The 14,274-nt window shown below is 45.9% G+C and overlaps 1 protein-coding gene across 1 annotated transcript in view; it reads right to left on the bottom strand.

Annotated features, from left to right (window-relative positions):
* Nucleotides 1-2,026, bottom strand: part of ABCA4 (ATP binding cassette subfamily A member 4) — a gene marked incomplete at both ends in the record, with an annotated part of 103,133 nt that extends 101,107 nt beyond the window's left edge. Inside the window, one exon of the mRNA XM_080916027.1 lies at nt 1,961-2,026. Coding sequence (XP_080772153.1) covers nt 1,961-2,026 — 66 coding nt within the window. The remainder of the gene's footprint in view (nt 1-1,960) is intronic.
* Between the last annotated feature and the right edge of the window lie 12,248 nt (nt 2,027-14,274).

Genomic DNA, 14,274 nt, shown 5'->3' with positions numbered 1-14,274 from the left:
AATGACGCCATCCCCTGGGGAGCACACAGTGAGGAGGAAAGCCTGGTCCACCAACAGGAATCCACTGACCAACGCCAGGGGAAGGTTCAGTTTCCTGAGTCAGTTCTGTCTCTGGAAACCATGTTGGCTCTGCCACAGCAACGGGAGCATTGCTGGTCAGCAGTCGTGGTGCTGGGGGAGGGGTGGGGAGGAGGTGGGGTGGGCATATTGGATTTCCCTGGCAATCTACAGAGTATTTGCACCCTGGGAGCAGAAACTGAATTGTCTCATCTATCATTGGGAACTTAGCCCCTGGCACACTGCCTGGTCACTATTATTTCTTGACCAGTGAATGAATGACTGGCGGGGATGAAGTTAACAATGAGTCTTGCTCGGGGTTTTGACAGTGTTTCCATTCAGGAAGGGGAATTTCTGGAAGGGACTGAGCCTTTGGTTACTGTTAGCACTTGGTCCCTAGGGTCCCAAATAACCCCGAGGTTAATTTGAAATGACACCAGCCTGAACAGGGAAAAGCAGCCAGTCATAGGACAATGGTGTCCCCGTGGGTGAGCTCAAAACTGGAGTGTGGCGCCACCACCTTCACATAACCTTAGAGTTTTCCTCCTCTCTCCTAGCTGCCAATTGTGTACTTAGCTGACCCGTCCCCATGCCCGTCTCTAAACCTGCCTAAGGCACCTGCACAGGTCTTCATATGTCCCTCCGCACCGCCTGGTCCCACCTCTTCCCTAACATTCACTCTGATACCCAGGAGAGGCCTGTTTACCAACAGAGACCTACACAAACCATCTTCTTGCCCATTGCCTGTCTCCTTCCCTGTCCTCGTGAGGTTCATCAGCTTCCTTTTCCCTCTTGTTTATTTATGTGTGTGTTGAATGCATATTGTATGCGTGTGCACATGTGTGCATTTGTGTACAGAGGCCAGAGTTCAACCAGGGATATCTTCTTCAATCCTGGGCCCCATAATTTAATCTGAGCCCTCTCCACCTCCCACAGCATCTCCCCCTCCCCCCATCAGCTAGCTCCTTAAGCCTTTTCAGCTTCTAGGACTCTGCAGGGCGCTGGGACAGCCATTCCTTCCTAACTGCTCTTTCTTTTCTCCTCCTCCTTCTCTTACTCTTGCTCCTCTTCTCTCTCTGTCTCCCTGTTTGCCTGTCTCCCTGTCTGTCTGTCTGTCTCTCAGCAGGATCTCATGCAGCCCAGACTGGCTTTGAACTCGTTACATAGCCAAGGATGACCTTGAGTTTCGGATCCTTTTGACAGGTGCCATGCCCAGTTTAGGTGGCGCTTGGGGATCGAATCCAAGGCTTTGTGCTCAGCAAGCACTCTACCAACCAGGGCCCATTCTCAGCCCCATTTCTTTATGGATTTGTGTTTGTTCCTTGTCCCTTCACAGAAGAACTGTAGAGGAGCCATTTTAGCAACCCTGGAGGGGTTCTGATCTCCTGCAGCGCACATTACATTCCTCCTGGGATATTTGGCCTACATTACTTTATATTACTCTGGATTCTCAAGGCTTTGGGCTTTTCCAGCTGTCAGGGAGTTTACACCTTTAAACCCTTAGTCCAGTTCCAGAAACATCAACGTTGTGAAGACACCCCACTCTAGCGTCAAGGAAAACTGCTCTTATTGAGTTGCACGGCCAGTCAAAGCTTTCTGGTTTTCCGTTGACGTGTTTGTTTGTTTGTTTGTTTTTTCAAGGATTGGGACGCTTTCCCGGTGAGGTGAGAGCTGGACCAGCAGGTGTCAGAGCTGGAGGTGAGGAGAAAGTGAATTCCTGCGCTGTGCCCGGGACAGATAGTTTTCACATAGTCAAGGACAGGAGAAAGGTTCATCACCCGTGGGAGGGCGCCTGGTTTACTAAGCAGCTCAACGTGGACTCAGAACTGAAGAGCAAATTAGCTCTCCTCCTCAGCCCTCCTCCCGCTCCCTCCCTCCGGCCTCCCCCCCACCCCGTTTTTACCTTTTGCCTTTTCCTCAGAGTCCAGTTCTTCCAAAGCAAAAGCTGTATCTGTCTGAGGAACGCCATACTGGACCACCCAGCACCGGGGGATCACCTCGAGCTGGGGTTCAGGCAAGCACCGGACACAGAGGCCACTGGGACCTCGTCCAGTTCAGGCCGCTATGTCCTTCTGCTGATTAAAGACTGCATTCCCCCTTCAAACATAATCCCTTCTAATTACCTGTAAGCCCTCTGTCGGGGAAAAGAGACAAGCTTCGGTTTCTTTATAGAGGGAGAAAAGCCCTAAATACACAAGTGCTGGGCACGAAGGGTACCGACGTGGGTCGTTCAAGGGAAACCAAGCGCTTCGGGTCCCTCCTCCATTGGACATCAGACGGGCTCTGGCGACTTCTGAGGAAGATGCCCTGGATAGCTCTGAATTTTAAGTTGGGACAATTCCCTTTGCATGCCTAGAGGCTGGACATTTGTCTCCCAGTGCTCAAACAGGGGGCAGGATCCTGATTTGACTGCTTCTCCTTAATGAGGGAGGGCATTAACCCGTTCTCTTCTAGCCCTTTGTTTTGCCCTATAATAACTTCAAGTCTAATCACAAGTCCTGGCTGCTTAGGATAATCCAGACTCAGCAGGACAGTAGCAAAGTCTTCCACAGGCTCCAGCAAGGTACTTGTGAGTAATCTAGCTCAGCAGGGGTGGGGGTGGGGTGGAGGTGTTGCTAGACAGATCAACCATGAGGCAATACAGCTATGATTCCAAAGACCCCCAAACTTGTTTCCCTGGTACTTCCCCATGGAAGTTCTGTCCCCACCTCCCCAAATCTCAGGAATATTTTCTCTCTGAAAAGCCCTAGACATTGAGACCTCCATAGGGTGGAAGGAGAGCCAGGGATGGATGCTAACTCCGTCTGTTTGTAAATGTGGGGCATGTCATTCGATAACCTAAAAATACAGGGGACAGCCATGATGGCTGACTGGCATGTTTGGTGAAGCTTCCAATTGCAGAGGGAGTTTCTGCTTTGGGTGTTTAAAAGGTTCTTTGGAGGTAATGGCATTTAATATAGTCTTTGATCAATACAAAACAGCATATTACCCCTAGTACATTTAGGATGTGGTATAACTGTAAACTGCCCTTGTGTATCTTGCTGAGGTAGATAACTGCTTAGTTTTACAGGAAGCAATCTGAAACCTCATGAGATTAAGAACTTGGCTAGTTGTTACTTGTGGTAATGCTGAGTTACTATACTAAGTAGCTCACTAAACTTCCCTGGAGAGGCAGGGAGGCAGGAATAGCTAATCCTGTTCAGGAAAACCACAAAGAAGAAGGATAGCTCCAACGGACGGAAGAGGCTCTAAAAGGAGACAGAGACCAGGCTCAGAAACTCATAGTAATGATCGATTCAAAGTAGATTAAATGAGAAAATATGAAGAGCTCTCCAAGTGGCTCACAAGCACCCCCAAACAGAAGCAAGCTCTGGACAGAATCATTAAGCACTTCTTGCATGTGAGAGAGTGTGGTTTTTATCATCTAGGAAGAGATAAAAACAAAACAAAATCGCTAATCCAGTGCCTACCAAAGACAACTGTGTGGGGCAGGCTGATGGAGAGCAGGGGGTGACAGTGGTCATGGTCACGGAAGAGAAGGGAGGGCTTGGAGCTACTGGAAGCAAAAGACACAGCAGACTGGGGACTGGAAGTCAGTGGTGAAGAGGGAGGTTGGGGCTTGGAGCCTGACTGGCTGGATATAAAGGGTGACATGCCCTACTGAGAGGACATTAAACAGGCTGGAGGAGATTTGCATTTGACTCTAAGTTAGTGTTTTGAGACAATTCCAGGCTGGGCTGGAATTGGATATACAACAGAGGTTGACCTTGAACTCCTGACCCTCGGGCCTCCACCTCCCAAATCCTGGCAGGCCTAAGCTAAGTCATCCAGCTACCTTGAGGGGAAGCTGAAGTCCCTATGATGAGTGTGGCACTGAGGTGTCCAACAGGCAGTGGATACCCGAGTATGGAGTCAAGAGCCAACTTTTAGGATGGAGATATAGATCTGAGACTCATCAGCATGTAGGCGGGTGACTAAATCCTAGGCATGACTGATCAAGTTGCCAATGGCAAATATTTGGAAAGCATGTGAGGTTATGGTGGGTCACAGACAGCTGGATCTTCTCCGAATTACCCAAAGGTAAGAAAAGTTGTAGCCATCAGATTATCAGCTATGTAAACTGTCTTCTATTATAATTTAAATCATCTACTTTTAACTGAATTAGAGAGGGATGTGTTTAACTAATGGCGTCACTCTGCTATAACTCAATTGGTAGCAATCAGGTAGCATCACTCTCTGGCTGAAGATCCTCTTGCCTGAACAAATGTTAGCTGAAATGAACTGTTTCTCTTTTTCACTATAAAATACACATAATATAAAGTTACCACATCTCTCCCTTTAAAGTATATAGTTCAGCACTGTTAAGAACATGTCCCCTGCTGGATGGTGGTGGCACATGCCTTTAATCCCAGAACCCTGGGAGACAGAGGCAGGTAGATCTTTGTGAGTTTGAGGCCAATCTGGTCTACAAAGCCAGTTGCTAGACAACCAGGGCAAAAAAAAAAAAAAAAAAAAAAAAAAAAAAAAAAGTCCTGTCCTGAAAAACCAACTAATCAAACATGGGTGAACACATCCCCTATTCATTCATCTCCATAAACTAATTTTTACTTTATAATATTAGAAATCTGGGAGCTGGAGAGATGGCTCAGTGGTTAAGGCTGCTCTTCTAGAGGTCCTGAGCTCAATTCCCAGCACACACATGATGGCTCACAACCATGTTTAGTAGGATTCAATGCCCTCTTCTGGTGTGTCTGAAAAGAGTGAGAGAGTGCCCACGTACATAGAATAATAAACAAACAAACAAACAACCTCTATGCCCATTAAATAATAACTACTCCTTCCATAGATTTTTTTTTTCCCTCAGTGTTTTGGGGGCTGTGTAAGACTAAGAATAAGATTCTGACAGTCACGTCTGCTGAGGCCCCACTTTCTGGTTCCTGCACAGTGCCTATATAAGATCGCTGGTCTCCCTCACCAGACCTCTGGTCTCATGACTAATCCCTCCCAAAAGCTCAGACTTCTAGTACTATCATACTAGGGGTTAAGATTTCAATTTGTGGGTTTTCAAAGGCCACATACATTCAAGCCATAGAACGTGAGTCCAGATTTCTTTCCTTAAAGCTGAATTTTATTACATGTATATATCATTTTATTTACCTGTCTACATTTTGAATATTATGAGTAATGCTGCTGCTTTACAAATATTACAGTTAGCACAGGCTAACACAGGCCCTGTGTTGCAAGGGGAAATTAAAGGACACTCAGAGAAGATGGGAAGAACAACACATGTCCCAGCCTTGGCCAAGCCTGGGCCAGCTGTCATTAGACTGACTATGTGTCTGTATCTCTGGCGGTTTAGCTGCAAGAGATCCCAGTGCTAAGCTGCTGCTTCCCTTTGCTGGAACACATTCATGTTTGGCTCCTAGCACTTGTAACAAAGATTCTTGACTAATGTAAGTTATATTAACCATGAATAAAAAACATATCTTTCACATAGATTATGCACAGGCACACAGGCACACATGCACTTTCAGGTTGTATTCTTGCACAGGCCCACGATCATGGTATTAATGTAAAGGGGAGATTCTATTGAGTTATATAAAGTGTTAAGGAGAAGAACCTTGATGCCTGTCATATATATCTTTGACATATATGACATGAAGAAATCCATGGGTGTTAAGTTCCAGTTAAGATCAAGTTCCTGTGCTACTTAATACAAAGGAGGTGACCACAAATAGCAAAGATGAACAGTACAAAAAGCCAGAAGAGATTCTGAATGTTTTTCACCATCAAGAGATGATAAGGGAGGACCAGGAGAGTTGCTTAGTTTGAGGGGTGACTGCCTGCCCTGGCTTTGACCCTCAGCACAGCATAAAGTTGTGTGTGGCAGAACACTCCTGTAATCCAACACTGAAGAGGGAGAGGAAGATCAGATGTTCAAAATCATCTGCGGCTGAACAGCGAGTTCAAGGCCAGCCTTGGCTACATAAAATGCTATCAAGAAGAAAAAGGAGGAGGAGGGGTGGTGAGAGAAATGATAAAGATTTGAGGAGACAGATATGTAGATGTACTTAATGTGACTTAAACATTCCAGGGTATACACATGTAAAGAAAGATAGCATGGGACAGAGTACACACATCCAACATTTATGTTCTTATGCTAATTTTAAAGAATGTAGAGATAAATTAATTTTAAATTTTAAAAAAGGAAATAGAACTCTCAAATAGTCGATATTATCAATTTCTGCACATAAGAAGAAAAGGCTGACACACTAGTTAAGTTGATTGACAGACAGTACAAGAAATAAAGCAATGTGTGGCAGGCTCACTGTCATTGTCAGTCACGGTGCATTATGACCCAGGACTGAAGCACATTCATAGAACTTAAGACTTATATTAGTTGAGGTGTGGTGAGACCACCAAGGGGGAGAGAGCACTTCTCAAGCAAGTGTGCTGGCCTGTGTTGGATTCTGCATCCCACAGTGAAAGGAGAGGACTGATTTCAGCATTGTCCTGTGACCTCCACACATATACTCACTACACACACACACACACACACACACACACACACACACACTCACACACACTCTCACACACACACACTCACACACACTCACACATACACACACACACACACACACACTCACACTCATACTTAGGCTCACACATACCACACTCACATTTACACTCACACTCACACACATACTTACACTCACACACACCACACAGACACATTCACATTCACACACACACATTCACACACACATTCACACACACATTCACACACACACACACACCACTAATAATACATTTGAAAAAGTTTTAACTATAGTAAGTAACTCGGTGCTTTGGTAGCTGGTGAATCAAGCAAGCGCAATATTTGTTTCCAACTTTGAATTTTGTTCGAGATGCACTTATCAGTGACTGAGTGCTAACAGAATTCCTTGCATGAGCCTCAGAGTGAAAATATAAACACACTTCTCTCTTGTGTTTAGAAGCAGAAGCAACACCACATAGTTTATCACCAGAGAGAAGTGACGAATGTTTCAGAACCATTTGGCAGAGAGCAGAGGATTTTTTTTCTGAAAACATAATCTCTAAAAGTCCCAGAAGGAAGAGTGTCTTTGAACAAAAAAAAACCAAAAAGCCGAACAAACCATGAAAATGTGGGCATTGCTTTTGTTTCCTCAGGCCAGCTCAGACTGCATCACTATGGTTTACATTAAACTTATTATTACTATTATTACATTAAACTTATCATTTTTTTAGACTAATGATACTAAATTAAAGCAATCACTGTATTAACCAGCACAAGAAGGGCAGGACACCCAAACAGTTCTGTAGGGATGTCATGAACGCAGCCCCAGGATGTAACAGTAACTGTTATTGTTCAGGTTATAATTGTCCCAACATGTGTCTATGCAACCGTTTCACTGCTTCACCAGTCTGGTCTCTTCCCGACATCACCTCTGTTTTCATGTGTGGTGCTTGTTGTGTGTGTTGTGTGTTTATGTAGATGAGTACGTGCGTACATGTGTGCTCATGTACTCGAGTCGTGTCAGGTGCCTTCCTCAATGACCCTCTACCTTACTTTTTGAGACAGAGTCTCTCCCTGACTCGGATGGCACTGATTGGCCTGTGACGTGTTTATAATGAGCCTTGCTGCTTACAGCCATTTCGGATTGCCCTGATTTGGCTCATTATAGAGACAAGAATGGCAGGTCCATTTTCTAGTTAGCCTTGCTAAGGACATTTACAATGTTATTGACAAGGTCTGGGCACAATTACTAATCGTCATGAAACAAAAAAATGAGTGATCAGGGGATTGATCAGGGCTTTGCCATGTAAGCATGAAGACCTGTTACCCAGAACACACTATTAAATGTTAAATGTGGTTTAATCCCAGCACTGGGGAAGGGAAGAGAGATAGACCCTTGGGGTTTGGTGGTTAGCCACAAGATCCTATGTGGTGAGTTTCAGGCCCATAGAAACAAGATTTTTTTTTTTTAAGTGGACAATGCTGAGAAATGACACCTGAACTTTTTTTTGCCCCCCACCAGCATGCACCCACTCACAAACATGTATCCATGTGCACGCACACACATACAAACACACACAAGAAATTAACGATCAGACTGATATAGTTTAAGGATTCTAGTCATTGTACAAAATCATTGGTTCTATTAGCAGAAAAAAAAGTTTTACTAACTGAATCACTGCCATAAGAATTTTATGTATCAGGTGAAAATCATTTAATCTTGTTAAAAGATTCTGGATTTCCAGATTGTTTTGTTATTGTTGGGTTGTTGGGTTAAAATGCAGATAGAAAACTTTAGCTTATAAAAACTGTGTTTTTTAAAAAATGCACCTGAACATTCCATGAGCGTCTTTCTTATCAAGAGAGAAGAAATATTTACCATTTTTACATCTAAACAGTCTTTGACCATCTCATCCTCCAAATTTCCAGACTCCTCTGGGCAATTCCACAGAGGAAGATATCTCAGGAGACGGAAGGAGCTGGCCTCCTTAAAAAACCAGGCATATGTTTCTTTACAACATCTTCTTAAAAGCAAACTCCAGAGATTTTACAAATGTCCATCACAGAAGTATGGATGAATAAACAGACCTTTGTGCATTCTCTTTTTGTTGTTTGTTTTGTGTGTGTGCATACACATGCACATGTAAAATATATACATATATACCTATACTACACATACATATATACATGAAATGGAAACTTAAGGGTTCTTTAGAAAGTCAGCCATGTTGAATGGTCTTTCGCTGGGGCAGACACAGGTGAAAAGATGTTTTGCTAAAACAAGCACATGTAAGAAGACCTGATGAAGAATCCTTCTCTAACAACATGCAGGTATCGGTCTGCCTTACATTGCATAGTTGAGCTCCATTTGGGACTCCATAGTGGGAAACACACCAATTCTGGTGGTATACAGACTCACTCGGAGCTTTGCTAAATCAACCTGGAATGCTGAGTCAAGACCCATGGAGGACACGTGATGTTTGGAGGAGTATAAACAGGACTTAAGGGACAGTGATGGAGGCTGGGCTTGACTTGCTGGGACACAGCTGGTACTTGCTGGGCAAAGCTTTTTGGTCTGCGTCTTAGCTGATCTTTGCTTCGATGAGAGAGACACAGCCAAGAACGTCTCCTGGTGCTCCTGTTGGCCCTGGTCCCTCCTGTCAATTCGGCTGAGGCCTGGCCATTCCTCCCAGATCATGCCACCACTGCTCTGATCCCAATACTACCAAACTGGTGTGTCCATGAAGGGTTTGCAAATGGATCGAGCTGCCACTGCCGACCTGTGAACTGAACTGCTGATTTCCTGACAACGCACATGGGATTCGCTTCAAAGAACCTTTTCTAAACTGGTCTGCTCCCCCAACCCCCGTCATAACCTTTCTTTTCCACCATCTCTGGTGGGTGGTGGGCTAGAAGGGAGGTTAAAGCATTTGAGAACCATCATTAAAAATAAGTTTTGGAAAAAATTAAGTTTCACATACATACGTATATATGGGCATGTTTCATGTGCCACAGCACATGAGAAAGTTCAGAAAATAAGTCGCAAGAACCAGTTCTCTCCTTCCGGGTTTCAGTAATCAAACTCAAGTCTTGGCGGCAAGCGCCTTTACCTGCCAAACCATCTCGCCAGCCCTAATGGCTATGTTCTTTCCATCATCTCCCTTACCACAATGAGAACAAGCTATAAGTTTAGAAGAACATCTGTGGACACCCCCTGCACACTAACCAACAGTGAGCAAAGCTTTCATAGCCTGGATTCACCTAAAGTCTCAACACAGGCAGAACTCATCTGTGGCGCCGGAAGGAAGCATGGTGGTGCCTTTTTGAGAAAGGACAGTGGCTAGAAAGGGTACCTGGTGTGTTTCTAGGGGTGCTAGGCACTCTGCCATTTGTCCCGGGTTCCTGCCACATGGGCATGCTCCATTTATGAATTTAACTTGAGCACTCGTGTGCATGGATGTGATGTCTCAACAGACTGCTTAAACTACAGGTGAAGGAAGAAAACCCACCAGAGGCAGCTGAGCAGGGGGCGCCAGAGCTTGTCGGGAAAATCTGAGGAGAGGGATTTCTCTGGGCACCACGGAAAGATAAACAAGAGAAACATGTGCAGGAGGAGGAGCAGAAAGTCTATGATACCACGTGACTGAAAAAAAAAAGTCAAGAAGGATAAAGGCTGAAAACTGCCCATCAGATCCCACAGCTGACCGTGAAGAGAGGCAGAAGCCGGACAGCAGAGGATCTCAGAACGGAGCACAAACACGGGACTCCATAGGCCTCTTTCATATAATTAGGCTGAGCCGGAGAACAGGCAGGGACGCAGTACCTAGGGAGCACAGCAGGTCAGGGAGGTCTTCCTTTCCCTTAGGACAGGAGAAAGGGGGACCTTTTTAATATAAGGGGAAGCCAGCTGGAAGAGAGATGCTAAAGTTACCGCTGAGTGATTGACAGGGTCCCACGGTTGGCGGCAGCAGGAATTAGCCTTAGGCAGGGGAAGGGTATCTTACATTCCGAGGACATTGTGGGAAAGGAGGCCATGGGGTTCAGGTGCAGCTTCACAAAGGATGGCGGGGATGGGAGGGGCGGGTGAGGAGCAGGATCTGACAAAGATCTGCAAAGATTCACTCTGCCGCCCTTGTGTTCAGCGGGAGGTCAATAGGGACACTAAGGGAGATGCCTCGTGTGATTAATAAATTGGTGGCAAATGTGAGAAACTAGCACATCATTCTTTTGACTTCCTTGATTTTTTCTTCTCAGCCACGATGTTTGTTCAGACATCTCTAATGAAGAATCGTTTATCCACAGTATGGTCGGGGGCAAATTTTTCAGTCTCCTTCCCCAGCACTCCCGGCCTGTCATTTGTACTGAACTTAGAGAAAGATGGTGGGTATTCAGTTCATCTTGATCACTTAACCCGGCAATCAGAACCAACTCTGGTCATCTCCCATTTGCCATTCTCTCTGGTCCATGCCTGCTGTACCTTTGCAGAGACCTGCTGGCCTAGCTACAGGTCAGACTGCTCACCTCTGTTGCCTGTGGCCAGCCCCCCCACCCCCACCCCCGCCCCAGAGGCTCCCTGTGCGCTTTGGTCATTTTCATCCAGACTCAGTCATTTCTCTGGACTTGGTTGAAACAGGCTGTGTGAGAGCTTCCCCTGTCCTCCCTGCTCTTCAGATCACACTAACCCGAAATGCCAGCTACCTTTGGAAAAGCCTTTCCGGGCTTCAGGAGGTAGAGAGGTAGGGGAGATGCCTTTCCCAGGACGAGAAACTCCTCTTTGGCAGTGTAAAGCTAAACCAAGGTGTTATCACAAACGAGGGGGCGGCTTGATATCCCCCAGAGCATTTTAGTTGTTCATTCCAAAACTATTTAGTTCTGCTAGCTTGGCATTCAGAAAAGACGGAGTCTGAAGGTCTTACATTTTCTGGGTATTACACACATGACGTAGAAGTTGTCAGATAAGCAGCACGTGGAGGAGGGTGGCTCACAGAAGAGCGTGGGTCTGGGCTGTTATCATGCTGGGGTCCGGAGCAGCTTGCTGAGCAGCGCCTGGAAACCCTAAGTACCATACTGCTAGGGTCAGATGTGCTCTGAGTGGGGCGGCAGAGAGGTTGGGAAATGTGGTGGGGGTGGAGGTATGGGCAACCGTGGGAACACATCCCTAAACTCAGCTGTAGTTGGGTGCCAAGGGCCACACATTCTAAAAGGCTCTGGCAATACCACCAAACGACACAACACAGAAAGCCATTCTGTGTCTAGCCCAGACAAATTCAGAACAATTTCTTTTTAGCAATCTGCCCTGGAGAATTTATGTTCCGCAAGTTGTAGAAGTAACATTTCCAAAGACTCTGGACTTGCAAGTGCCCGGATGACTTTCACTAACTGTTACCAAACAGCTTCATAACCAACAAGCAGCCAGAAGGACCAGTTTTCTCAATAATGACAGACAGTGACCACAAGTGCTGTCTGCTTTTCAGCAACCATTTGACCTTGAGCTTGGGACAATGGAAGGGAACCGGAAGGCACTGAGGCAGCATTTTGTGAGACTGAGCAGGTGTGGGAAACTATGTCTGTGGTTCCTGCCTGCTCAGTCTGACAAAGAAAGCATATGATTTGTTTTCGGATTCCTTCCATTAAATATGTCAAGAGGGAGAAACCAGCTCTCTAGAGAGAACTTGGTTTCTACTCAGACTTCCCCCCCTTTCTGCCTAGTGACTCACAGTAGCCCTGATCCTGATCCTTTCTGCCTAGTGACTCACAGTAGCCCTGATCCTGGCTCTTTCTGGAATACACCTTGGGTCAGGAAGCAGAAAAGTGAAAGAGGAAGAGAGGAGAGATTTAGAAGGGATCTGCAGTTGTGTGTTAGCTTTGTCCCCACTGGAAAATCAAACATGAAGCATTGTGCTCCCAGGGTTCAGGTAGACCCCATCCCAGACATTATCCTAGCATCCCCATGAGTAGCGTGTGAGAAGCTTCTCCAATCCTTTTGTAAAACTAACATATTAAAAGTGCTATCCTCGAGAGCTGGAGAGATGGCTTAGAGGTTGAGAGAAGTCACTGCTCTTACAGAGGACCTCGGTCCCATTCGAAGCATCCACATGGAGGTTCACAAATCACCTGTAACTCAAGCTCCAGGGAATGTGACTTTGCTTCTGACTTCCTGGGCCCCTGCATGCATGTGGTATGTATGCACATATTCAGGCACATGAAAGGACTGAATATTTTAGGAGGCAAGCACCGGAGGGTCTGAAGTTCAAAGTCATCTGACCTCTGCTGTTACAGAGAAGTAAAGGGCTCAATAGAGATCAGCTAGAGGCAGCTCTGAGGACCCTGTGTCTCCTGTCTGCTTTGACAGTGCTTCTGGTGTCACTGGCTTTCCACGGTGACTCCCTTTGGCCTGCCTGCGAAACACCGAACTTTACAGGATTTGACTTGAAGCTGTCTTTCCTTTCTATGTAGTCCTCCGGTGGTTTGAACTTGCAGTAACCCTTTCACCTTACTCAGACCCCCAAGTTCTGGCACCACAGGTGTGTGCCGCCATGCCCGACCCTAACCTAACCTTGCCACGTTCAGCTGAATCCTGAACAACACTCCGAGAAACAGTGGCTTTGTGGTTCTCCCTCCTCCTTCACATGCCTAAAATCCATTAGATCACTGAACTGTTGGAATTCAGTCCCCACCCCAACCCCAAGACAGGATTTCTCTGTGTGGTCCTGACAGTCCTGAAACTCTGTAGGCCAGACTGACCTTGAACTCAGAGATTCCCCTGCCTCTGCCTCCTGAGTCCAGAGGTGAAAAGTGTGGGTCACCATGCCCGGATGGAGAGATGTACTTTTTTATGTACTCTTATGCTCTACCAGCAGGTGTGTCCTACTTGGGAAGACACTTCTTTAGGTGACACAGAGGGAAGTTGGAATAAAGTCACTAAAGGATGTGTTTCTTCGCCTGCACCTGTACCATCTAATGTCTTAAAACCAGTGGTGATGTAATTGGCTTTTTCAAATGCTGGTCCATCTTTTTACATATGAAGACACACCTAGGAGCCCAGAAAGGTCTATTCAGATTCTTACTACTTCTCATCAAAGTGTAAGCACATACCTGTCTCCTGACTCACTTCTGTGATTCTGTAGTCCTGCCGTTCCTCCAGTTACTTCACAGCAGCAAAGATACTTCACATTGTGTGTGTGCACGCATGTTTGGTGCCTGAGTGTGTGTGTGTGTGTGTGTGTGTGTGTGTGTGTGTGTGTATGTGTGTGTATGCACTCTTTCGTGCTTGCATATGTGTGTGTATGTGTGTGTGTGTGCGTGTGTTGTGTCTTTATAGGTGTGAGTATGAAACTGCAGATCAAGGTGTCCGTGTAAAAACAGAAAAACCTTGGAGCTGGTCCTGGCCTTTTGGATACAGGTCAATTGTGGCATAGGCCAGGCAAGTTGCTCATGACTTTCCTGGGATAAGGGACACAGGACACCATGACCCTGGTTACACAAGTTCTGGGGACCTGTGGTTCTTGTGTTAGATAGCACATCTTTATCTACTGAACCGTCTCCCCGGGTCCCCTCACCCATTTTCATGGGTTTTAAAGCCTGCATTAATTCAATCACTCTACCTCACCTGCCCTTCACAAATGCCCTGCGTGAAGAAATCATTTGCATTTCACAGATGATGAAACACATTCCAAAAA

The sequence above is a fragment of the Micromys minutus genome (assembly GCF_963924665.1).
Source record: "Micromys minutus genome assembly, chromosome: 4".
In the NCBI taxonomy this organism is placed as follows: Eukaryota; Metazoa; Chordata; class Mammalia; order Rodentia; family Muridae; genus Micromys; species Micromys minutus.
Note: the sequence above shows the minus strand (reverse complement) of the source record. Positions and strands in the feature narration are given on the sequence as shown.